Raw genomic sequence first — 27,009 nt, 5'->3', positions numbered from 1 at the left:
TAAAACAGACATGACTCTGTAGTGGAAGTCACTGCATTAAAAACAGACATGACTCTGTAGTGGAAGTCACTGCATTAAAAACAGACATGACTGTAGTGGAAGTCACTGCATTAAAAACAGACATGACTCTGTAATGGAAGTCACTGCATTAAAACAGACATGACTGCAGTTGAAGTCACTTCATTGGCTTAAAATCACTTCCAAAAACTATTGTCTGAACCCAGTTGTTCACTGCATCAAATTATTTAATTATCATTTTAAACAATATCCCAGAACTGGAGTTCCATCACATGCTCTGCACTTGATCTTTAATGTGTAGTGTTAACATGAATACAGTGTACAGTGTCTCTGGCCATCAGGTCATCTTCCTGCTGTAATGAGGAGTCACTGCCACCCAGAGGCAGTGCTGGCTCAGGCTGACATCTGAGGCCAAGCTGCTCAGGAGTCAAGGTGATCTTTTAAAGGGAGTTGTTGCTGACAGTGTTGTAACTAAGCCACCCTACATCTACTGCTGTCATATCTACAAGCCTCATTCACTCTGGAACAAGGGAATAACACACATTACTATGTTTATCATAATTTATTGTACAGACACATGAGTAGTGTTAAATGTTTAATTGTCCATCCATTTTCTTAATCAGCTGATTCAGGGAGAGCCAACATGACAAAAAATGACAATTATTAGGATGTTTTAAAGTTTTCTTTAAATGTTACATGTTGTCTGGTTTGTGTTGATATATTCTGTTTTCCTAACTTGAGTTTTTTGTTAATAAAAAGGAGCATCAAAGCTATAAAGGTCTAAAGATTCTGGGGGGCATGTTGATTCCACAAAAAGTCAATCTAATCTAAAGTCTTGAATGACATGTCCACCAGTCATGGCCGTCATATGTGATGCACAATCTGGATGGTCACAAACACTTCAAATATTATGAACATATTTCTTTCAGCTGATTTGGGACACCCTGAGCTGAGTCCTTCATCAGACTGATTTTAATTTTCACTTTGACGTCAGTGTTAAAAATCTTGAAATTGAAAACCCAAAAACTGCAATTCGACTGGTTTTACAAGCAACAAGAGACAAAAACATTTGAATAATCCCGGCCCCTCCTATCCCCATTTGATCTTTTCCTGACCCCTGTACGTCCCGAAATACTGAGGCGAACCTGTCGCTCCCAAGCTGAGGGGACACAGATAGCTCAGACACTCTGGACTGGGGGAGCAGGGGGAACGTCTAGGAAACACATAGTAGGTGTTCCACTAGAGAGGAAGAGGGATCCAAACTGTCTGCCACTTCATCTGGATCCCCTTTGAAAGGTTAGTTTGATGATTCTGAAGTCCCTGCATGCATCCAGAACCTGATCTGTCCATGCTGTGCTTAATCTCTTTTCCCTGGATAACACTGTGCATGAGTTTTCCATAGTTTATAAATAACGACTGCTCTTACTTTGAACAGATGAGAGGAGAGAGTAAGAGAATATGCACGTTGAGAGAAGTCCTCCATGGAGGTTGATGGGACTCATGAGATACTGCCAAGGAAGGATTCTCCCAGCAACCGGGCTCATCTTTTAAGACCGATCTGAACTTCAACTCTCCCGGAAAGTTTGGCATGTAACCCTGAAGAAGGTTTCTGTGAAGGTTTTTAAAAAGAAGGAATTAGTTAGGAGTGCAAAGTTCTTTGATCAAGACCCTGAACCCTTTTGACTTTGAGGACCTGGACAAAGAATAAGAAGGTTTGGTTGATAGATTGGATTGAATCTGAGGGGCGGTAAGAGTCATTAAAGAAGCAATGGATGAAGCCACAAAGAATGTTCAGGATGTGATGGTTAGCGAGGCTCTGGTTCAATTCCAGACGACCCTGCAAGCTGCCGTCAGGGAGGTGCACGTGGACGTCAGCGCCTTCAAGCAGCGCATAGAGCGGAGGATTGAGGACCTGTGCCTTACTCATGGACCCTTGGCCGGGGCGGTTACCGGGCTGCAAGAGGAGAACCTGCAGCTCAGGGCAAAGCTAGAGGCCCTCAGCCGCCTGGTGGAGGGTCTCGCTGGGGTCCAGATTGACAGATGTCCCGCTGAGGTTCAGGGGAAGAACGTGGAGGAGACTATTGAGAACGGACATGTGCAGATACAGTCCAAGATCCAAGAGGACCAGAGGGATCTGGTCAACTCTGGGAGAGCTGAAGACAGCCAGTCAAGTCAGTCCACTTTCGCATACCCTGAACCATCAGGGTCAATTGGGGGATTAAGCCATACTTCTGCTGCAGCTGCTGCTACAGCTACAGGCAAATCTCCAGCCCTTCCTCCATGGAGAGCCAAAAGAAACGCTGAGATCAACGTGAGTACTCATCATGTTTTTTTTTACAGTCAACAGTCCAAGCTGTAAAACAGAATTCAACTCTGACCCTGACTGATATGAACAACTCCACTGGGTTTGAATGTTCTTAACATTAGCAGTAAAATATATTAATAGAGGTACTGCAGGGTTCCTCTCTAACTTATACAAACCAACATGTCACATTTTAGGATAAGACTTCTCTACCTTACTCCTGAGGACATAAAATATAAGAAATTATACATGAACAGTAACTGCTCAACCCGATGTGGCACCGTATGTCAAAACTGAGACTAATAATAAGATTTGATCGATTGATTTTGATTTATATAGCACCAAATCACAACAAAAGTCACCTCATGACTCTCAACATATAGAGGGCTAGACTGTATACTTTATGAAAATATATACAACATAACCCAACATAACCCAGCGCTTGGCAACAGTGACATGAAAAACAAAACTTCCTTCTAACAAACCTAAATCTGGAGTGGAACCAAAGTCAATGGTCGACAGACGTCTGCCAAAACAGCATACCGAGATACAAATAATAAAAGTGAAATATGACTTATTTTATCAATGGCAATAATACAAATGATGATAAAAGTATAACTGATCATTATTATAGCAGTGCTATTTAACAGGTCTACAGCAGCAAGCAGTCCAAAACAACGATCCACAAGAACCTGTACACAGAAAGACCGCCACAAACTCCTGGAAGATAAAGAATTATTAGTGAATGGGATATGAATTTAGATAGAATGACTGAGGAGATAGTAGCTCAGTGATACATTTATAACCTAAGCCTATAGCAGCGAGTCTAAGGTTACGCCTATTGCACCTAGTTCAAGCCTAAAACTAATCCTTTAACAGCTAGTCTAAACTTAAACCTGTAGCAGTTGTCTGAGTCTAAACCTAAGCCTTTAACAGCTAGTCTAAGCCCAAACCTAAGCCTAAAACAGCTAGTCTAAGCCTAAACCTATGCCTAAAACAGCTAGTCTAAGCCTAAACCTAAGCCTTTAAAAGCTAGTCTAAGACTAAACCATTAGAAGCTTGTCTAAGCCTAAGCCAAGAACAGTTTGTCTAAGCCCAAGCCTATGCTTTTAATCACTACTCTAAGCCTAAACCTAAGCCTATAGTGGCTAGTCCAAGCTTAAACCTATTGCAGCTAGTCTAAACATAAAGCAGCTAGTCTAAGTGTATAGCAACTGGTCTAAAACTATAGCACCTAGTCCAAGCCTAAAACTTAACCTTCAACAGCTAGTCTAAGCCTAAGCCTAAACTTTTAGCAGCTAGTCTAAGCCCAAACCTTTAGCAGCTAGTCTAAGCCCAAACCTTTAGCAGCTAGTCTAAGCCTAAGCCTAAAACAGCTAGTCTAAGCCCAAGTATGTGCTTTTAGCAGCTACTCTAAGCCTACAACTAAGCCTATAGTAGCTAGTCCAAGCCTAAACCTATTGCAGCTAGTCTAAGCATATAGCAGCTAGTCTTAACATATAGCAGCTAGTCTAAGCGTATAGCAGCTAGTCTTAACATATAGCAGCTAGTCTAAGAGTATAGCAGCTAGTCTTAACATATAGCAGCTAGTCTAAGAGTATAGCAGCTAGTCATAACATATAGCAGCTAGTCTAAGCATATAGCAGCTAGTCATAACATATAGCAGCTAGTCTAAGCATATAGCAGCTAGACTTAACAAATAGCAGCTAGTCTAAGCGTATAGCAGCTAGTCTAAGCGTATAGCAGCTAGTCATAACATATAGCAGCTAGTCTAAGCATATAGCAGCTAGACTTAACATATAGAAGCTAGTCTAAGCATATAGCAGCTTGTCTTAACATATAGCGGCTAGTCTAAGCGTATAGCAGCTTGTCTTAACATATAGCGGCTAGTCTAAGCATATAGCAGCTAGTCTTAACATATAGCAGCTAGTCTAAGCATATAGCAGCTAGTCTTAACATATAGCAGCTAGTCTAAGCATATAGCAGCTAGTCTTAACATATAGCAGCTAGTCTAAGCATATAGCAGCTAGACTTAACATATAGAAGCTAGTCTAAGCATATAGCAGCTTGTCTTAACATATAGCGGCTAGTCTAAGCATATAGCAGCTAGTCTTAACATATAGCAGCTAGTCTAAGCGTATAGCAGCTAGTCTAAGCGTATAGCAGCTAGTCTTAACATATAGCAGCTAGTCTAAGTGTATAGTAGCTAGTCTTAATGTATAGCAGCTAGTCTAAGCGTATAGTAGCTAGTCTAAACCTATAGCAGCTAGTCTAAACCTATAGTAGCTAGTCTAAGCGTATAGAAAGGTAAGAAGAGATTGATTCATGGCAGCCTGAGCCAGCAAAAACTGAGTTTCAAAATAGAAAGTTCGAAGCATCCTGAAAAGCAGAGACAGTGTCTGCCTCCAGGACCCAAACTGGAGGATGATATCACAAGAGAGGGGACTGATATTACAGATATGCTTCCCATATTATTGTTTGTGGCTTTAGGTAATGGTGAGACTCCTTATCATAGTCAAAGAAGCCTAGTCTCTGTAACAGATCGATGAGTTTGAGGGCTTGTTGGTCTGGACTCTTGTAACCCTCTGGTGATAATATCATGTCACTTCATAAAGCCTCTGAGAGCCACAGCTCATTTCCAGGCCACACCCTCCCTCACCGTGTCTTTGTCATTGTGAACAGACTTGACAGAAGTGAGTTAAGGTGAAGGACAACATGATTGATCAGAATATCAGACTTTAGGATCATATCTGTTTATAGAGTTTAATACAAATCTTAACTGTTGTCAGATTAAAGCTGCTTTCTGCCTCTTCTGCACTCCAAATATACCTTCATACGGTCAATGCTCACAGAGATGCAAGTGGATGATACTTCTCCCACTACAAATGGACCCTAGGATCCATCAGACCACCAAGAACCCTGTCCATCCTTACAGATTCAATATGTAGGAACTCTTTGAGGGTATTAGTCGAAGAGTAAAATGTTAACAAGAGTTTATAAAAGTGAGAAAGACTCTGAACGGTTATACCGGCTGTCACATAGTTGGAAGGTCAAGGGTGAAAATACAGCATGTATGCTAAAGAGGAATGTACCAGGGAGTATATATGTACTCATTGTGGTGTGGCACTGTCATGATGGACTGTGTTTTGACACCCTGGCGTCAGTGTGCTCTCTTAGACCGGCTCTGCTGTGTTCCTCGGGCTGTGCTAATGTCAGACTTATGTCACTGTACTCACAGTGCTCCACCATGCCAAGGAATCTCAGCAGCTCTGTCTTTGTGTTTGGAGGGGGCTTCTGTTCAGTGTTTGGCTCTCAGCTGGAACGCCTGACTCTCAGAACTCCCTTCGTAGGTTTACTAGGCCGGGAACAAATCTCATTCACAAAGCTTACAGTGTGACTGTGAAAGGTCACAAGAGATCACCGCATCATCTCAACAACCTATTTCATCAGAACACCGCGGTACTTTGTCCGACCCGAGGGCTTCAGTGTACCTGAGTAAATCTCCCTGATCAGACATGTTCATGAACGGGGCTTTCCTGGTCTATAAAAACCTCCATGCGGTGACGAAGATTAGAGCAGGGATATTATTTGTGCAGAGGGCCTAAGTAGAATTTGAGAACTGAGCAGTTTGTTTATCACACATATATTTAACTTATGACCCCAGCTTCATATATTCATCTATGAGCAATACTTCTGTGTAAGTGCATCACCTTTTATTAATATATTTAGATACTAAACAACCATCTTAAACTGCAGACTAGTGAAAGGGACTGTATCCTTTCATTGGCCAAAATGAACTTAAAGCACCCCACCTCAAACACACATGCTCACAAACTGGCAGCCTTCCCTCCCCCCCCACTTAGGCTCATGACCAGCTTTTAGAACAGCAGGTCCTCCAAAAGGGCACATGTATTTTTGGGTCTGTGATTTGGGACTGAGCTTCAGCTCTTTGGAGCCTCTGCATACTTTATAGCAACGTCTGCAACACGGCAATGTAACCTTCCTTACTTTGATTCAACGCCCTTTTTAACTTTTGCGATGACCTCTTGGTTTGGTAACCTCAGCTCTTCTCGTGTTCAACAGTTTGTATTGATTTTCAGACAAGAAATAAAAAGACTCCATCTTACATGAACATACACTCCCAAGTGTAACATAGACATAGTATGTTGACAAAGACAGAGGGTAAACAAACAAAGACAAAACCTCACACTGTGTCCCAAATACTGAATATACATCCATCCTTCACACATTTTATTTTTTATGATCACAGTTTTTTATTAGTTTTCACATTTTCACACAATAACAATAACGGGACACATTATCCACACAGGACAATCCACAATGACGACAAAGTAATCAGTCAGACGAAAACAAAGGAATAAGATTACAAATAGACAAGTGACTATGTATATAAATAAAAATAATAACACTAACAGTAAAATTAAATGATAATGATAACAGTATGTAACTTAAAGAGAGGTACGCACACTTGAACATAAAATGTGTTGTCTACCATTTACAGATTGTAGTATAATCATCAAAATACAGGGGTCTGTAAGTCTACATCACCAGGCAGAATTAGACCAGTTTGTTCCATTTAGATGGTTTGCAGGATTTTACATTTTTTCATTCAGGGTTCGTTGGGGTTGATCAACCTAAATTATTATATCAATAAAACAAAATTAAAAGAGTAGCTCTTAACTCGATTAAGTTCTATGGTCCCGTGATGAGATCAATGTATCTCCCCCATTTGGCCCTGTATAGATCTAGTCGGTTTATTATCCTATATGTAAGTTCTTCGTAAGCTCCAACCACACTTAATTGGGTAAACCATAGGCATCCTTCACACATTTTAAATCTAGCTATTAGATCGACCTCTTAAGTTTCAGAAACAGACAGCCACGCTGTGTAAGGGCCCCATATGAGCATGTATTGGTCCAGTTTGTCCAGCAAGCAATAAGCCACTCTTTAATAAACAGCAAGTTCAGCCATGGTTGTTGCCCATTCTTCATAGGGAGGCGGGTGGAGATCCATCTCTTTTCCAAGGGGGACAGGTCAGAGTCTTTGAGTTCACAAGTAGAGCCTAGAACAGTCAGTTTAGCAGAAACTTTACATTTATTTTTCAGCACTTCATAAAGAACTTGTTGAGTATTTTCCCACCAGTTCATGAGTACAGGACATGTCCACAGTATATGATATATGGAAGCACCAGTCTCATCGCACCTCCAGCATGTGTCTGTTGGTATTAGTTTCACTAACTGTTGAGGTGTCCTATGCCATCCATGTATAATTTTCAATTGAATGCATTTATTTCCAAGCTCCTTGTACATAGTATTGATGTTAACCTCAGCACTTCTAACAAAAACAGGCTAGGTTATATCGTCAAAGTCTGCCCAAAGATTGTTGGCGCTAATCTTTATGATCTTGGCCATCTTTACCAAGTGGGAGCCACTCAGAAGGCAAAGACCATCCTTGAAGATCCTCATCACCCCCTTTACTCAGAGTTTAGATTTTTGTCAACAGGGAGGAGGTTCACTTATACTAGGAGGACCAGATCTAACAGATATCTCAGATCATGTGTGCCCTCAGCTGTTGGGTTTTTAAACAAGCTGTAGGGTTGTTGCCATTTCACATAGGATTGTAGTACCTTTGGTCTGAGATGCAGAATAAATGATGTTATCCGCAGGAGTTACGTAGTTATGTATTTAAATTAAATGTGTAAACTTGTTTTTAGTTATTATGTGTATTGCTTGTGTGCATATGATGTGTGTGGGGACTACTGTTGCCAACCAAATTGCCCCTTTGGGACAATAAAGATTTTCCAAATCCAAATCCTGCACATTTAAATGAGGAAAGGCACCATCACAGGGATACAAGCCTAACTCAAATATGCTTAGTTAATCAAGTTGAACAATTTGGGAGTGAACCCATAACCAGTCAGGGTAGTAGTAGACCAGCTGACAAACAAGCTGTAGACATATTGCGTTGCATTTTTATGACGTAACCCTCAAGCACACTCTGAAGGCATGTATATAAATAAAGCTCTGTACCCCAATCCCAAAGGAATCCCTCTCCCCAGCCAATCCGAGTCTCAAATCTCCGAATGGAAAGTCGAATTGCGTGTACGTCCCCGTCAATAATACCCCCAGCCTACACGCCGAGAGGGACAGCCAGCTGTCATGTCAAAACGCACGACCAGCCAACATTCCTGTGTGCTGAAATCATCTGGTCTTTTCTCACCCGTCAGAAGTAGTGCCCTGATTCATCAATAACTCACCTTCTCTGACATTCTCACATTTAAAATCTTCCCTCAGAAGTTTTGAGGTTGACTGAGTTCATCCTTTTCCTTGCCCTCTTCATGGAGCAAGTGAAAGAGTGAAAGCAGTCATTCTTCTTTTTTAACTCCCAATGAAACTTCTTCCATCTGCACAGAAGTGCAGCATAATGAATGCCTTTGAGTACAAACTTTAGTGCAGTCATCCCACTTTGGATGATTGTTGTGTCTGGTCTCATGTTGCATTTAAGCTGAATGCAATGAGAAGTGCCTGGATGAATATTCAATCAATTCTTTTCTTTTACCTTTACTTTACCAGATGAGAACCCATTGAGATCAATCTTTATTTGTATAGCGGCAAATCACAACAAACGTTATCTCAAGACGCTTTTACAAACAGAGCAGGTCTAGACCACTCTATGTCAAATTATGAACAGAGACCCAACACCAAGACAGGATAAGACTCAGTCTGACCCCACCTTAATCCACCATGAGCATTGCACCTCACAGTATTTAGCTAATTACAGCGGCGAGGACAAACTTCCTTTAACAGGCAGAAACCTCGAGCAGAACCAGACTCATGTTAGACAGACATCTGCCTCGACCGAGTTGGGTCTGGAAAGAGGGATAGAGGAGAATAAGAGAGAGAGGGAGCGGTGATAGTGATGAGACGAGTAGTAGTAGCTGTTGCCGCTGGAGTCCAGCACGTCCGTATCAGCTGGAGTCTGGAGGCTGGAACGCAGCAGGAGGACGTCTACGGCAGCTCAGAGGAACCTACGAGACAAGGGAGCTCAGGGACTCCAGAAAGGTCTATGGTTAGTAACTTTAAAGGGACAGGGAGAGTTAAAGTAAGTGATGAGGGGGTTGGGGGGCAGGGGGGGAGATAGGATCCCAGTGTGTCAGTGCACCAGTTCCCTGGTGGCCCTATTAATAAGACTAACTTGAGAAAATCTCAAACTTTTGTTTCTTTCTGCTTAACCATATGCAGTACGGCTCACTTGTTAGCATGCATGTTCTCCTTTTCACATCCAGTAAAGACAAAGCAATATTACCATATCATATTTAATGCCCACATAAAGACTCAAAGTCTGAAATCCACGTCTCTTTTAGATCAGTTTTGGTCTCCACCAAGTCCTTAGAAACATCTGGCCTCTTAGCTGCTAGATTCTCCCAAATATTTACCATCTTGTTCATAGCTAAGTCTGTCTACCGTTTGATACTTTAGTTCTGCTAAGTGAGGCGTAGAGTGGGATCTGATCTTTGTCTGTTAGAACTGTTATGATAGAGCTTTACAAGAGCCGTTAGACCGGTTTGATGATGACGTTGCTCCGATTAAAGCCAATGAAGTTGGTCGAAAGAAGCTGAAATATTCTGAGGAGTTCAAGGGAAGTGTGCAGTTAAACTGAGAGACATATTTCATGAAGTAGAAGCTGTTTGATTCATGGTCAACATAGAAATGTTGATAAGTAAGAGTGTATTTGCTCAGTTGGAAGGTTTTGGAAGGTGTCACGAAGTTTGAGTGTTTAAATATCTGGTTGAAATGTTGCAGTTCATTTGTTTTTATGTGACATTAGGTTGATATAAGAGAGAAATATAAAAACTGTTAGAATACACTACCAGTCAAAAGTTTGGAAACACCTTCTCATTGCAGGGTTTGTATTTATTTTAATTATTGTAAACTCTGTAGATTAATACTGAAGACATCAAAACTATGAAAGAACACATATGGAATTATTGAATGAACCAAAAAGTGTTAAACAAAGCAGAATCTGTTTTATATTTTAGATTCTGTAAAGTAGCCCCCTTTTTCCTTCAGGACAGCTTTGCACACTCTTGGTATTCTCTCAGTCTGCTTCATGAAGTGGTCTCCTGGAATGGTTTCTAATTAACATGAGCCTTGTCAAGAGTTCATTTGTAGAATGACTTGCCTTCTTAATGTGTTTGAGACCATCAGTTGTGTTGTTCAGAGGTAGGGTTAGTACACAATGGATAGCCCTATTTGACTACTGTTGTAATCCAGATTATGGTAAAACCAGATTATTTCATAGTTTTGATGTCTTCAGTATTAATCTACAATGTTGAAAATAATTAAAATAAATAAAAACCATTGAATGAGAAGGTGTGTCCAAACTTTTGACTGGTAGTGTAAGTTTTGAAAATGTTGAATCAGGTTGTGTGATATTTCATTGCAGCTTTAACTGACAGGCTCGTTCGTCAGTGGTTATAAAAACCATGTGACCTCTTTTCAGAGACAATAGACGTGCCTTTGTGATTGTTTGTTCCTCTTCAACCAAATTATTTTTGGATGTGTCCAAAAGAGAGCCGAAGTGATACAGAGGTAAACCCAGACTGGGTTGAGGAGATTAACGGGGTCAGACAGTCAGACTGTTATATCCTACAGGAGCTCACATGGAGCCCAAAGATCACGGCGGTGCTAATCTGCCTCCTGACGACCCGTTGACGGACTGACTGAAATGGCTTTATTGCATAGCTGCCTGGTCAGTGCAGGTCTCTTGAAAGCAAAAGTCTGGGGGTTCGAAGAGGGGGCACGTTCTGGCCCAAGCTTCAGGCTGATTCAGGAGACACAGTTTGAACCACTCAGGCTAACTGCCTGATTTCCAAAGCATCCATTTGGGGCTATATTGGGATGTAAGAAGAGTGGAGCGGAAACTCTTGCAAAGGGACTGATTGCAAATTCTAAAATAGCCTCCCAGCAGGAACACAGGTTTGTTGGCCACAGCTGTCAGTGAAGAGGTTTTCAGCTGTTAACAGCTGAAGATCACACTTTCAGAGAAGTGACTACACACACACACACACACACACACACACACACACAGAGACAAACTTATCACAGACGATAAAGGCCAAGGATTATTTTTAGCTCCGCAGCATGCTGAGGTATCAGAGACAATAGAAGTATCTTTGTTTGTTGTGGTTAAAAATCCAGCAATTGATGTTGCTAAGCCAAATGTACAAACAGACTCACAGTATTTGCTGCAGGTCTTACACAGCTCAGATTTAAATGACGCTGCGGTTCTTTCAGAATTCTTCATTTCAATCATTTGTCTTCATTAGTATTGTTCTTAAAACTAATAATCAGATTTTTGGGGAGTATTATCTCCATCTCTCCTACTTTGGGCCCGGTATAAGAAGTATTCAAAGTCTGACGAGGGTTCAAGTATAGAAGTATTTCAATCAATCAATCAGACCTTATTTATAAAGTGCTTTTCATACAATGACATTGTAACACAAAGTGTTGTACATAAAAAAACTTAAAATAGAATAAATTTAAAAAAGAAAGATATATATGAAAATAACCCCCCCCTCATCCTAATCCCATCCCCAGCCCTGACTCCAAACACACCCCACAATCCTAAGGTTAAGAACACAATATATGCAACTATAATAATAATAACAATAAAATAAATAAATGAATAAAATAAAAAAGAAGTTGCTGACTGAACTGAGGAAACGCTCTCGTGATATCTTCACGAGGAAACAGTGGAGGTAAAATAAGATGTTAAAACTCAACACAGGAAATTAAACTCACCAAAATAAAACACATTTCCAAGATAATTAACACTAAAATACTAAACCATTAAAATAAATTAAGATGCTATAATTAAAATAAATGAATAAAAATAACAATAATTATTATTATTAATTCATCAATAAATAAAAAGTGACTAAAAGTTGAATGTGATAATAAACAAATAAATAAAATAAATAAATAAAAAGTGACTAAAATTTGAACATGATAATAAACAAACAAATAAATAGATAGATAAAGTAATGTGAAATAAAACGTTTATACGAATAAAACTCAGTTAAAAGGTCGGTCTTAGGTTTGCTTTTCCAGCAATCTTTACTAAGCAAAGTGAATTTCCCCATTGTGGGATGAATAATTCAGTATCTTATCTTATCTTATCTTATCTTATCTTAAATTTCAGCTTAAAGTAAAAACGCTCATTCTGCACTAATTAGTCATTTTCAGAGTTTGACTTTGAGACAGTCACTCCAGGATGTCTCAGGCCTGTTCTCTGGTTCTTGAAGACTGTAATGCCTGATAGTATCTACACAACATTGCAGACCTGTGAGGTTCAATACTGTGGATATAATAAAGTGACATCATGCATGCTGGAAATCAGTTGATTTATAATAATTACTAAAACATTGCATTGATTGGGCGACTTTCAACAAAAATGCACTGGTATTGGTTGAATTCATGTAAATTTGGTAACTTACTGTATGTACAGTATTCTTGTATTGATGTTCTGCTGCAGTTGTGTTAATGTTGTATTTTGATGCTGTGGTCTTGTGAATTAACAAGATGCAATCTGACAGCAGTTGTTAACTGCAGCTCCAGCTCCGACTCTTGGCAGCTCCTCTTTAAAGGAAGTGATCTGTAAAAAGACCTTAGAGGACAGAATTGTAAGTGTTATTCTTCTTCTGTCTTTCCTGAACAGGGCGCTGAGAAAAATGTTGCTCCAGCTGCACAAGAGAATGGAAAACAAGGTAGGCCAATAATCTGAGACGCTCCATGCAGTCAACCTGACGAGCTGCCCTCACCTTTGGGTTTGTTATCTTCCTCAGAAAGTGCATCAGTGAATTTGGATGTGGTTCAAACTGTTGAAGCTCAGTCCCACCGGCCTCTCACCTCCATCACCAAACCAAACCTAGAGTCTCCTGCTCTCAGCAGCTCCCTGTACTCCACTGTGGAAACACCCAACAAGCCTGGTCAGATGATGATAGAAGCTCTCATAGAATAAATGAGTTTACATGTTTCTTGTCTTCTGTGACATCCTGTGAACAGTCTGTAGGGTTTAAAGCTTAACAAGTTGCAGCAGAAAACTTTAACTTTTACCAAGCTGTTGGATCAGAATCAACTCAAGGGCTCCATCCTTCTGACTTTACAATATTTAACTGTTTTCTTTCTTCCAGAGCAACAAGACTCAGGTCTTTTGACGAAACCCTATCTGCCCCTCACTTCAATTACAAGAGCTGGCTCTGAAGCTCCAGCTCTCCCTCCGTCTCTTCCCTCTGTTCCCGTCACACCTAAAGAAACCCCAGCAGAGTCCCCTGTTACATGTGGTGGGTGAAAAACTCCATGTATATTGTTTTATTCACCTTTGTAACCCCACTGCAACACAGACCCTCCTGTGTCAGTTTAACAACACTCATGACTTCATATCTAACTGATCCTGATTGTGCCGTTTGATTAACTTGACTCCTTCGGTGGGAAACTACAAAGAGATACGACTGTAGCATCCAGGACTTGGTTACTCATAACTAGTGATGGGCAAATGAAGCTTCATGAACCAGTAGTTGTATTTTTTGACTCCTCTAGATGGTGCTCTTGGTTTAAAAATGAAGGCTCAATGAATTGCAATTCAGTGAGCTTTCAACCCTTTGTTGAACAGAGAGCACCATCTAGAGGAGTCAAAAAATACAACTACTGGTTCGTGAAGCTTCATTTGTCCATCACTACTCATATCCATTCATGTCATTTTGACTGCATGCTGTATTCAGATTTTGCCTTTTTCAGATAGTGAACCCAAGCCTCATCTTCCTGTCACTGCCATGATAACTAAACCCAGTCCAGAGGGTCTGTCTCCAGCACTGGTTCCTAAAGCAGCAGTCCATGCTACAGCAGAAGCTCCAACAGGGGACTACCCTTTCATGAGAGGTCAGATAAAGGGTCCTATTTGATGTCCAGTATGGGGTCTCTCACATCTTCAACGTCTGTTAAGCTCCAAATATCTTGGCTTGACTTTAAGGGAGCTGTTATGTCAGACTCCACCTAGTCCTCATGTATGGTGGCGTACGAGGCAACGGCTACACGAAGGCCAAAAGTTTGATCGTCGTCCTCCTGGCTTTATAAGTGGAAATGCTAATATTACAATTTTTATATGTGCTGAGATGCCGAGCAGAGGATCAACGAACTCCTCTTGATCCCATAGTTGGCAAACGTTAATCAAATCCCGTTGTACAAGCTTTGCTCTTGCTAACATTAACTAATTTACATACCAACTTCATGTATTTGAGTGAAACTGGAGTCCATGGGCTCCACCATTTCTGTAGACGTCAGCAGACACGTCACAACTCGTGAACTTGATGCTTTCAGAAAATTTTGACTTACAATGTCGTGAATACGTTAAGAATCAGAATTGGAAATACTTTATTTATCCTGCGGGGAAATTCAGTCTCTACAGTTGCTCCTATACACAATTTAAGTAAGAATATCAAATAGTATTAATAGAGGAAAGTAATTAATAAGATATAAATACAATACAATGACAATAATGATAATAAAAGTACAGAAGACAAAATAAGCTCTGTATAAAATAAATCCATGGTTGAAGTTCCAGGAGATCAGGAAGAGGGCACTCTGGTGGTCTATCTGGAGTCTGGCTATGGCAGCGTTGAGAACGTTGGACGCCGTAGTCGGGTTGGCAGAAGGGGGATGTAAACAGCTACCAGTATGACCTGTGAGATCTCCCTGTGCAGATAATATGGTCGGAGGCCCACAGCGCTCTCACTGCTATCCCAGTCTGCCCGGACAGTCTGGAAGCCGTCAATGGAGACATTGTGGTCTGGAATATCCTGATGCAGCCACGTTTCAGTGAAGCACACCATGCTACATTCCTGAAACTCCATCTGACTCCTGGCTAGTCCTGTTAGCTCCTACATATTATGGCCACTCTCATCATGAACCCAGAAAACAAGACTCCATTTGAAGGCACCATTAGTGACAACTCTTCTCTTCCACACTCAACAATGCCCTGGGACCCATTTACACACTTTTAAGTTACATTAATGAGCTGCCCAGCCAAGCGGCAACCTCCGGTCTGTGGAAGTGCTAAAAACTGCAGTTCATCGAGCGTCCGCTTGAGGCTTGCTGCAGAAACACCAGAAACCACATACACACCCATTCAAAAAGACGATCTTTACAGCAGAAATAAACATGTTTACAGCCTGGTTCAAAAAACTGTTTAGGTACAAAGAGCTCATTTCTCTATCGACACACTCTGTACGGGTGGATTTATTTATAACTCGTTATTAAACTCACGAGTTTAGCCCAAATAAGGACATGGCTCGACAGAAGTTTGGTTGAGGTCAGCATTTCCAATATGGCACCCGCTGACAATTGGCTTCAAAACAGCGCTTCAGGAACAAATGGGTGACGTCACGGAGACTACGTCCATTATTTATACAGTCTATGGTAACAACTCTTTAATAACCACCTAACAACTCCATAAGAACCACTCACTAACCAATCAGTAACAACCCCTCCAGCTGTCAGTAACACCCTCATAATTAAACCAACCTTAAAACTAAAGACGTTTTATTTCTCAGTTAAAAATGTAAACAGAAAAGCTCCAGTGAAAATAAGATGAATGTTTAAAAAGAAGACCTAAAATCAGACATCTGAGGTCCCAGGTTTCCTCAGAGCAGTCAGCTGCTGCTTCTCAGAATCTTCCCCATCTTCCTCTCACAGCTGCAACCAGACCTGAGCCGAGTCCTGCTTCTGTACTGAGTCCTTTTGTACCAGAGTCCCCGAGCACAAAGAGAGGCGAACACCTGTTTAAACGTGGTCAGTAAAATCTTAAGAGAATTATTCTCTCTGACAATAACAATATAACACAAACAACATCAACACGAGTGTGATGCTGTAACTGAAGTCAGTATGTGTTGATGTGCTTATTCCTCTCTTCATTAGATGTCAGTCAACCCAAGCTACAGCTGCCTCTCTCTTCAATATCTACTTCAAACACAGAGTCTTCTTCATCATCTTCTGCTACAACAGCTCAGAACCAGAGTCTGTCACCACAGGACCCTACAGTGAAACCCGGGGAATATCCCTTTAAGAGAGGTGAGTTCAACTAGGGGACACAGATCAGTCCTTCAAATTAAAGCCAACATTTACTCATTATTCCTCAGTTCCATCCATCCATTTTCTTCCACTTATCCGGGGTCGGGTCACGGAGGCAACAGTCCAAGCAAATTGACATCCCTCTTCCCAGCAACTCTTTCCACATCTTAATGGGGAATCCCAAGGCGAGGATCCCAGACGAGGCAAGAGATATAATCCCTCCACCGAGTTCTGGGTCTACCCCGGGGCCTTCTCCCAGTTGGACGTGTCTGGAACACCTCTAAAGGGAGGCCTCAGGGAGGCATCCTTATCAGACGCCCGAACCACCTCAGCTGACTCCTTTAGATGCGAAGGAGCAGTGGCTCTACTCCGAGCTCCCTCCAGATGTCTGAGCTCCTGACCCCATCTCCAAGGCTGAGTCAAGACACACTTCAGAGGAAACTAATCTCAGCCGCTTGTATCCGAGATCTTATCCTTTCGGTCACGACCCACAGCTCATGATCATAGGTGAGGGTTGGAACGTAGATCGACTGGTAAATTGAAAGCTTTGCCTTCCGGCTCAGCTCCCTCTTCACCACAATGGTCCGGTGCAACGCCCGCATCACTGCGGACGCTGCACCAATCCGCCTTTGGATCTCACGCTCCATTTTACCCCCACTCGCGAACAAGACCCAGAGATACTTAAACTCCCCCACTTGGGGCAAAGACTCGCTCCCCTCTGAGAGAGAGGAATCCACTGTTTCCTCAGTTTGAGATCTCAAATCTGCTGTTTTTATGTTTTCCTTGTTTCTCCACTCTAAACCAAATGTTGTTTTTTGTTATCACTTCAGTACCAGTTCTCAAGACTCCAAGTCCCAGCCTGAAGAGAAGTGTGAGCTTCCCTCAGCCTGCAGGTGAAACATGGCCCCTGCATGTGTGTGCTAAGCATCAGTCTCTTTGGTGTTTTTCCTCCATCTGACCTCCTCCTCTCTCTCTGTTTGCAGAAAAATTACTTCCCTCCAAGTCAATCATAAAATCCGGTTTCTCACCAGGCTTGGAGAAGTAAGCCATGTCTCTAAATCCTATTCATTCACCGCCCATCAGTAGATAAACTCTAAATGTATCTGAATATGTTTCCATTGTCTCTGAGCAGGAAATCAAACAAGTCAGCGGGGGTGGAGTTTAAGGTGGATGTGATGAAAGCACAAACTCTTCCACGCGCCAATGGAGCTCAGGCCAAGCGAGCTCTCTTTGAGAGGATGAACTCAGAGCCCACAAAGTAAGAAACATATTCACAATGTGCTCCCTATCCGAGTCCTAAGCCATAGATGTTTATGTCACTTTATGAACACTGAGTTATATTTCTCCTGAATAGACCAAAGGACTCCAAACCTAAACTGAAGCGCTCTCAGAGTTTTGGAATGTCCAGTGCCAGCGGTATCAAACAGATCCTGTTGGAGTGGTGTCGCTCGAAGACCATCGGCTATCAGGTACAACAGCAGGATGTTCCTGAACTCATGATGCTCTGAAAACTCTCTGATCCTGAATCCATATTCCTTAAATAACTTTAAGACACTTGGTTAGTTAGACATCTGCAGCCTGTTGGACCAGCTGTGCGTAAGTTCAAATGTAGCCTAGTTTGAACGTAATTTCTCATTTAGGATGAAGTTCACACTCTACTAACGTTTTGTCCGTTGCACCAGCTGAGATAATTCCAACGTCAGCCTGAGTTACAACTTAATTCTTACACTTAGCTCCTAGAAGGTGTGAAGTCCTCTGTAGAGTACCAGCTGCCATGGAGCGTCGTTTTGAAAGGTGGGATGAATTGGAGGATGAGGAGATATAGAGGGTTTGCCTAGCGAATGACCAAGATTTGTGCTCCTGAGTATTAATCTTGTAGTTGATCATTTTACCCCTCGATGTCACTGTTATTATAGACACTGCAGATTAAGCTTTAGGCTGCAGTTATCACCTTACTTTAGTTTGATTCACCTGTTGGTCAGTTCTGAGAAGATTAGGCACGAAAGATAACAATGCATCAAAATTGTTGCTCTCCTCTGATTGGCTGCTGGAAGTGTAAACGTCATATCTGCAACAATGTTTAGATTAGTTTGGACATTACAGTCTACTACTTAAGATGAACCTTACGTCTCAGTGGAGAAACCAAACAATGACACAACTTAAGTTACAAACTAACTAGTTTCAACGTATGCTTTAGTGAGGACTTTACACTCTAACTTAAGACACAACCTACGCACAGCTGGTGCAACAGACTGCTGGTTTTTATACAGTCTCAACATAAAGTCCATTTAGCAAAAATCTGAAGTTTAAAATGTATTTTACACAGGTCTGAATAATGCTGACTTAAAGAAAGCTAAGCCCCAGAGTTCAGTCTTGACTCTGAAAACAACAGGTTTTACTAGCTCTGGAGGGTCTTTGGCCTACTTGATACATGATCTGTTCAGCCAGCTTCTCATCATTGTGTGGAGAAATTGAAATCTGAAAGTCTTTAATTCAATGAAACCTCTGCAGCCATAAAAGAACAGGACACGGTATCACAGAGGACGCCCATGAAGTCACCCGATAACGCTGTTCTCCTTTTCTCTCAGAACATCGATATCCAGAACTTCTCGTCCAGCTGGAGCGATGGGATGGCTTTCTGTGCTCTGGTCCACTCTTTCTTCCCTCTGGAGTTCGACTACAACGTGCTGAACCCTGCAAGCCGCAGACAGAACCTCCAGCAGGCCTTCACCACTGCAGAGTAAGCTGAACTACACAGACTGAATTAGACTGTGTCACATACACGTTCTTTATTACTGTCTGCACAACAATTACAGCAAGCAATGATTATATGAATATATATAACAAATTATGAAAATATCTTCTTCCTCTTTGAGACTCTGACTCAAATTTCTGTTATTGTTTGTAAGAGAAACTCACGTCTTGTTTGACTTCAGTCAGAGGCTTTTGTTTTACTGCTAGAAACTTCTAATAGAGGTGTAACGGGGTAACAAACTTAAAGAGGTGGTATTATGATTTTTAATATTACAATACAAAAATACTTGTTAAAATAGACATCATTACTAAATGTGGGCAAAGTTCCAAACTGTAAGTATGCGTGTGTTGGAGTAATCCCCCAATGAGATTACAGGCTGCTCTCAAAGGCTTGTTTAAGAAGTCACGTGAGAATTCAGCGAGATCAACACGAGGTTTGCTCAAATCGTGACATCACCAGTTGGTGAAGGTTCCTAAAAGAGCATGTCTGTCATTTTAAAAAGAGAAACCCGACTTTCTTGCATGATAACAGAGAAGGAGGAGTCCAGAAAGCTGGGTTCTGGTGTGCTACAGGGTTGGTTCTTAAAGAGACAGTAGCTGAAATGAAGCGTTTCAGACTGGGGCTGAACTTTGGGGTTTCAAAGACGAGATAGGTACAGAATTTTTCGAGCTGTAAATCATGTTAAGCTTCTACAAAGCGATCAGAGGGACAATATAAAGACTAAAATATGAAAATGATACCCCCTCTTTAATCATAGACTGGGAAAATAATGGACGTAGTATCTGTGACGTCACCCATCTGTTCCTTAATGCTGTTTTGAAGCCAATCGTTGGTGGTAGCCATATTGGAAATGTTGAACTCATCCAAAAGACTGTGAGGTAAAGAGGCAGGGTTTGAGCCTCATAGCCAACAGCTATGTGTTCCCGCTTGTCAGGAAAGTCAGTCATGTCCTTATTTGGCCAAAAACTCGTTATCTTAATATCTTCTGAACCATTGTGTTGAAATAAATTCACCCCCTGTACAGTATGTGCCAATACAGAGATTAGCTCTATAGACCCAAGCCGTTTTTTTGAACCAGGCTGTAAACATGTTTATTTCTGCTGTAAAGATCGTCTTCTTGGATTGGGTGCGTATGTGGTTTCTGGTGTTTCTGCAGCCAGCATGAGCTTCATATTTTGAGACTGGAGATTGCCGCTTCTCTTTAACATATAGTCAGGGATAATTAGCCCATATTGGCCAATCTGGGAATAAGATCCTTACCAAAAATGTTCTTCACCAATGTGTTCATAAAGGTCTCTAATGACACTTATTAACAGATTTAATATCAACTCCTGTAGCAAAATCTGTGACAGCTCTTTAAAGTATGTGTACCTGGAACCTTATTGGTGAAAAACTGAAAATGTTTAATTCTGCCTTCAGCAGCTTGTGAGGGGTCAAACTAGGTGCTATTTAGGATTCTGAATTCATTGCAAACATTTATTTTGCACAAAAAACACTCCTTGGTGGAAAAACGGCCACGCCCACTAAGCCTGTGCTTATTAATTTGAACAAGAAAAAGACTCACCAACATGTGATGTAAGTAACTGATCAAAAGGTAACTAAGTTACTGTAAAGTTCTTTCTTTACAAATCAAATATAGAAAGTAACTTTAGTCTTCTGTCTTTCTACTTCAATACTCTTACTCTTATTAATCTTCCACTCTTATTACCCTGCCTCTTGCCTCATCTATATTTTTCTAAATAGTTGGTGGATAAATTAATTGCTATTTATGTGTTGTCTAAATTTGTTTGGAAATCAAGCAAAACTATTTTTATGTGTGGGTTCATAACTCGGCCTGACTCATCTGTGTTGCAATGAACACCAAAAGCACCTGAAACCTACAAAACCAGGACATACCACAAATGAATAGATCATTACTACTGACTTCAGCTCTAGTGTAGTTTTTGTAAATGTTGTGACACAGATTTATATTTGACATCTTTAACTGTATGAATTTTCACGACAGAGTATAACTTTATATGCATATTATATTTTTATTGTTGTAATGTTTTGGGGGAAACCGGAGTTGCCCGGAGTAAAACCAAAGTCATGGCTCAGTTTTAAGTTGGAGCTTCAGAGCGCTGACAGCCCATCTCATTCAGCTTCCTCAGGTAGAAGCTCTCCATCTGTTGGCAGTGCTGGCGTAGGGCGTCCTGTTCGGCCCTCAGGTGGGAGATGTGCTGTTGGCTTTGTGTCAGCTTGTCAGAGTAAGACTTGATCTCTGTTTCAGACTGATGCTTCTGGTTCTCAGCCTGCTGTCGGACACTAAGAACTTCAGATGTGTACTTGTTATTGAGCTCTTGGTGTGTCGCTTTGTACTCCTCCAGGTATTCTAGGAGTTTGCTGACTTTATTCCTCTCCTCCAGAATTGCTGCTCTGAAAACCCCCACGCCCGTGGTCTTCAGCTCTTTGAGCTCCTCGTAGTCTTTCTGGGCGTCGAGCTGAGTGTTGACTCTCTCCAGCTCTTTCACCATCATCTGTTCTTTTTGGAGGGCACTATTCTGCAGGACAGCCATCTCCTGTGCCATCTTCTGACATGTGGCATGGTGTTCAGCCTTTAAGGTCATGATGACGGACTGGTCTTGGGACACGTTGTCAGCTTGAGCCTGTCTTTGTTTTTGAAGCTCAAGCTGAAGGGCTTCCACCATTTGTCTGGCACGGATCATGTCATTTTGGTAGCTCTGGTTCACCTCTGCCATTTTCTGACCGAGTGCTCTATGTTCCAACGTTAAAGCTGTGAAGGCATCCTTGTCATGAGACACGTTGTCAGAGTGAGCCTGTCTTTCTTTTTGAAGCTCAAGCTGAAGGGCTTCCACCATTTGCCTGGCACTGATCATATCATTTTGGTAGCTCTGGTTCACCTCTGCCATTTTCTGACCCAGTGCTCTGTGTTCCACTGTTAAAGCTGCGAGGGCATTCTTGTCATGAGACACTTTGTCAGAGTGAGTCTGCCTCTGCTGATGAAGCTCACGCTGAAGGGTCTCCATCTGCTGCCTGGTGCTTTGGATCTCAGCCTGATGCCTCTTCTTCTCCTCTGCCATCTTCTGACTGAGAGTGTTACGTTCAGATGTTAGAGACGTAATGGCAGTCTGGTCTTGCACTACTTTGTCAGTGTGAACCTGCTTCTGTTTCTGAAGTTCACATTGGAGGGTCTCCACCATCTGCTTGGCACTGACCATGTCATTTTGGTAACTGACACTTATCTCATGGTGAGCAGCTTTGACCTTGTCCAGTTCTTCTTGCAGTAGTTTGTTCTTGTTCACCTCTGCCTGGAGATCTGCTAAGACCTTGTTGCTGGTCGAGGGGTCGACTTGCATTGCTTCAAAGCCATTAGAGGTCTTCTTTCTTTTGTTGGTGCTCCCTAAGTGCATGAGAGAGTTCTCTCCTGTGTCGTCACCCAGGAGTCCCTCCAGATATTTGCACCTCTCCATGAATGTTTCTTTGAGGTGTCTCTCTTTGTCCAGTTGTTGCTTGGTGATATCCAAGTCTTTAACCTGGAGCATCCTCTCCTTCTTCTCTCTGAAACATTGTTCCTTCTCTCTACTCAGCATCTGATTGAGCTGGAAATTATCTTGTTGGAGTTTGTCCATCTCCATCGGTCCTTCCTGCACAGCTCTTCCTCTTGGACCTCTAAAAGGCCTCCTGTGCTGGTTGTTAGCCTTCATCATGTTGCACTGTGCAGCTCCTCCTCTAAAGGACCTATTGTTCCCGTTGAGGTTTCTTGCGTTCGTTTTCACATGCATGTTGTACGGCTCTGTCAGTTTTCTCTCTCAGTCTCTCTTGGAAAGGTTTGAAATGATCCAGTTGTCTGTTCATTTGCTTCATATATAGAAAAGACCTGTCCTTTGATATTTGCGTCACAATGACACATTCTAAGCTGAAGGTTCCGTCCATGTGACACTGTGACACTGTGACACTGCTTGTTTACATTCAAATCTTATTCTAGGATTAAAATGGAGGATAGAGCAATCTGAACATGACCAGAACCAGGATTAAAATGGAGGCCCCACTATTTGCTTGTTTTTGAAATTTCACTAGACTTGTTTTTAATATTTTTGATAGGTATTAAGATGCTTTAAAAACCACAAATTGCAAGTTAAATATTTTCATTTTCCATCATTTTCACCTTTGATTATGTATTACTTATTGAAGAACATGACTTTATGAACCCAAGGGTGTGTTTGTGAAAAGTTTCATCTTCCTAACCTTGAAATAGACTTGGGAACAAAATATCCATTCCCATATGATGAAGGGGACTGGTCTTAGAAGAAAACCAGTACATGTGATGTGCTAAGTAAGGGATAATGTATGGTTTGCAAAGAGGTCTTGTCTCACCCTGTTAGGATTTTATTTCCCTAAACCTCCTACTAACCATCCGTTATCCGACTTATGACCTGGCTAACCAATTTAACATACAGACACGTTAACACTGCTGCTATCATCATTTACAAACTGTAAACTGCCCAAATCAAGCATTCAATTTGAATTTCTGAACTTCCTTTTGGATTTCACCATAACAGTCAGGGAACATTAACCCATATTTGGCCAATCTGGGAATAAATTCCTTATCAAAAAATGTTCTTCACCAATGTGTTCATAAAGGTCTCTAATGACACATATTGAAAGATTTAATCTCAACTCATGTAGAAAAATACATGACAGCTGTTTAAAGTTTGTATCCCTGGAACCTTATTGGTGAATAACTGAAAATGTTAAATTCATTTCATTTCATTTTTTATTGATTTGGGACAATGCACATTAATCAGCATTAATGCATTGAGCATCAATGTAAATGCACCGGACTTAGCACAGATGCTAAATTTCATCCGTAGTCCCAAGGCAGGTAGCTACACAACACAGACACGGTAAGACTGAAATTGAAGTTCTGCCTTCAGCAGCTTGTGAGGGGTCAAACTAGGTGCTATTTAGGATTCTGAATTCATTGCAAACATTTATTTTGCACAAAAAACACACCTTGGTGCAAAAATGGCCACGCCCACTTTTACACATACATTCAAAAGTAGCTTTATTTGTTTATTTCAATATCTCAAATACTAGTTACAAATCAATACTGTCAAAAAACGACACAGTCAAATATCTCAAGGGTCCTCATCTTCTCCAGACTCTACATCATCATGGATAGGGTCCTTGCATGCACTGCCTGTTGCTTCACACCATTCTTCTTGCAGCTGCATGGTTGCTGCTGTCCTCAACACAATTACAGCTTGTGAATTGGATGAGCTCCTTTAAGAGCCACTGGATCTAGTGTTGGAACTGGCTCATAACTGTGAGCTCCTTCCATTCCTCTGTTGTCTCTGGGGTCCTGCATCCAGTCCTGAGTTTGGAGGTTGGCATGGAGGGTTTGCAGCTGCAAGTATCAAGTTCCACCAGTTGGGGTATACTAGGCAGAGATACAAGATTACAAATACTGCTTCCTCAGTGACGAGAATGGAGTCAGCATTTCTAGTTTTTAAAAGTAAACTGAAATTATGGCTCAAGGAAAGACAATCATGTGATCATCTGGATGCATCAAACTAGAGACAATGAAATGTAATTTCAAATGTGTTGTTATTAGGGATGGACTGGGTTGAGTATGAATTGTTTTCAATGCTAGTATGTTTTTATCATTTGCATTGTACATTTGTTTACATCTTCCTGCCCAGGGACCACAGATGAAAATTAGCTTATAGCTAACTCTGGCTGGACTTTTTTGTTTTGCATGGTCCCTGTCAAATAAACTAATAAATAAATAGTGCTTCTGGCTCTCTCTGTACCATTGATGAAGAAACTGATGAAAAACAAACAAAACAAACAAAGTTACACAGGTAATTACAGCTGAGTGACCCAACTCATATGCTTTTTGTACCTGTTGGTTAGTAGGACCCCGCCAAAATATGGATTAAACTGAAAGAAACCCAAGCAGAAAGAACTTTGGCAGGAGCTTGGATCTTCTGAGACTACTTGGACGTGATTGTCCTGTTATATCAGCTCTTCCCTTTCCCTGATATCTTTTATTCTAAACGTACATCATATCTATCTTTACACCGTTTATTATGTTCTTCTTTCAGGCAGCAGGCTGACTGTCTCCGTCTGATTGAGGTGGAGGACATGCTGGACATGGGGGACAAGCCGGACCCCATGTGTGTGTTCACGTACGTCCAGTCTCTCTACAATCACCTGAAGCCGTTTGAGTAACTCTGTATCAGAGTCCATCACAAAGCCTAGATGTTGTTAAGCACAGTGTGTCATCAGTGATGTGATGCAGACTAATATCAAACCAAAGCTTAGCATGCATACTGATGGAAACCCCTGCTGTTAGAATCACATGATCAGTGACTTCATTTTCACTGCCAAATTACAGAAGCATTGATCAGTTTAATACTGTACGAGTGTGCTGGCCTGTTCCCCTTTCTTCAGACTTCAAAGTGGACTGACTCTGATTCTTAAAATCCAGTTTGTAAAGATGTGAGTGGCTCTAATTTACAGAGGGAGGATGTCTTTGTGTCGTTCTCGAATCAGTATGAGACAGTATGAGGAGATAATGTCCTCGCTTTGAATGATGTTGTTGATCGATCAGTGATTGGATTCAGCAAAAAGTTATGATCCTGTGCAATCACCAATAAACTGGAGTCCTGCCTGAAGTGAGTTTGAAACCTGGCAAAATAAAGCACTTTTCTTATATTTATTATTTCAAGTGTGACTGATTTTGAGATACAGAAGGTGAAAAGAGGAGTGTTACACTGTTAATATTTTAACTATTAGGAATGAGCATGTTTGAATTTGTTTCTTCTTCATCAGGTGCCAAATTCAGGTCAGTGAGGCGTTAAATTGAGAGTTCATGTCAGTGAATATGCTTAGTGTAACATTCAAATGATTCAAGTGCGACCCCTTTAACAAAATAAACCTGTGAATTAGTATTTCTCCAGATTTAAAGACAAATGTTTCTGTTTATTTGTGTGTTTTTATTGTTTCTCTTTGGTCATGCCAGTGTCTTAAGAAGGTTGTCAAGTGTCTCCCTGTATATACATTTGGGTTGTTCAGTTATTTGTCCATAAACATAAGGACAAAAATATAACTCCTTTACTTCACTGCTCACACCTGAGCAAACTTTCTCTACTTATCAGGACAATGATGCAGTTTGAAGCTCAAGAAAACATAGTAAGGGGAATTGATTTTATGTGCAAGTTTTACAACATTCAAGTTAGTATCCAGTTTTTTTCATTTGCGATGCACTCACTCAGAAACACCATGAAATATTTCATCATATTTGAGCTGGGTAATTCATGGAGATTCTGTGTTGCAGCTCTCTCATAAAAAAAAATATACTTAGAACATTGCCATCTTGTGGTAGAATAAATGTAACACAAATGGCTTTTAAAACAATTAGAAATACATCATTCAAGCACTTCTTTATCTGTATAACGCTTAGTTTAAACTATTCTATCCCCCTCCCCTAATGTAGGCTGCGGTTCGACTATGTTGTCACATGACACACTGTTGACATTACTCAAAGAGAAAGCAAAGTCTTATCACAGTGCAGCAAGTTTAATGTTTAAAGTTATATCTCATAGATGATGTCTTCTTACTGTCATTACTCAGCATCTGAAATTTTACATTAAATACAACTGAGAGTGCGACCTTTTTGTTCATGTTATATCAGGCACAAATTATTTTTTGAATGTGGATTATATTTTCCTAAACTGTGGTTTTCTTCACCACAAGTCAGTTCACACTACATCTTAGCATCC

At 41.0% G+C, this 27,009-nt stretch overlaps 1 protein-coding gene across 2 annotated transcripts; it reads left to right on the top strand.

The window, feature by feature from the left end:
* The first annotated feature begins 883 nt into the window (after positions 1 to 883).
* On the top strand, positions 884 to 25,942 carry LOC117812220 (F-actin-monooxygenase MICAL3-like). Of its 2 annotated transcripts, XM_034682858.1 has the most exons (14): positions 884 to 1,314; positions 1,454 to 2,329; positions 13,061 to 13,109; positions 13,188 to 13,331; positions 13,536 to 13,685; positions 14,140 to 14,280; positions 16,093 to 16,188; positions 16,315 to 16,467; positions 17,298 to 17,360; positions 17,451 to 17,508; positions 17,600 to 17,725; positions 17,822 to 17,936; positions 19,056 to 19,207; positions 25,330 to 25,942. In XM_034682858.1, exons 2-14 carry the CDS (start codon positions 1,787 to 1,789, stop codon positions 25,454 to 25,456), a joined length of 1,917 nt encoding a protein of 638 aa, XP_034538749.1. In that variant the 5' UTR covers positions 884 to 1,314; positions 1,454 to 1,786; the 3' UTR covers positions 25,457 to 25,942. The 2 variants fall into 2 exon arrangements, with proteins under 2 accessions (XP_034538749.1, XP_034538750.1); XM_034682859.1 differs by lacking the exon at positions 884 to 1,314 and having other exon boundaries at positions 1,384 to 2,329.
* Positions 25,943 to 27,009: the final 1,067 nt, after the last annotated feature.

The sequence above is a fragment of the Notolabrus celidotus genome, chromosome 5 (genome assembly GCF_009762535.1).
Source record: "Notolabrus celidotus isolate fNotCel1 chromosome 5, fNotCel1.pri, whole genome shotgun sequence".
Taxonomy (NCBI): Eukaryota; Metazoa; Chordata; class Actinopteri; order Labriformes; family Labridae; genus Notolabrus; species Notolabrus celidotus.
The sequence above is the reverse complement of the archived record's forward strand: the minus strand, read 5'-3'. Positions and strand labels throughout refer to the sequence as shown.

What these genes read in the sequence shown, in the direction of transcription:
- LOC117812220 (XM_034682858.1), top strand. Translation starts at nt 1,787, where the DNA reads ATGGATGAAGCCACAAAGAATGTTCAGGATGTGATGGTTAGCGAGGCT. An exon ending in GGAAACACCCAACAAGCCTG is followed by an intron (nt 13,332 to 13,535) that starts GTCAGATGATGA and finishes TCTTTCTTCCAG; the next exon opens with AGCAACAAGACTCAGGTCTT. An exon ending in GGAATATCCCTTTAAGAGAG is followed by an intron (nt 16,468 to 17,297) that starts GTGAGTTCAACT and finishes TTATCACTTCAG; the next exon opens with TACCAGTTCTCAAGACTCCA.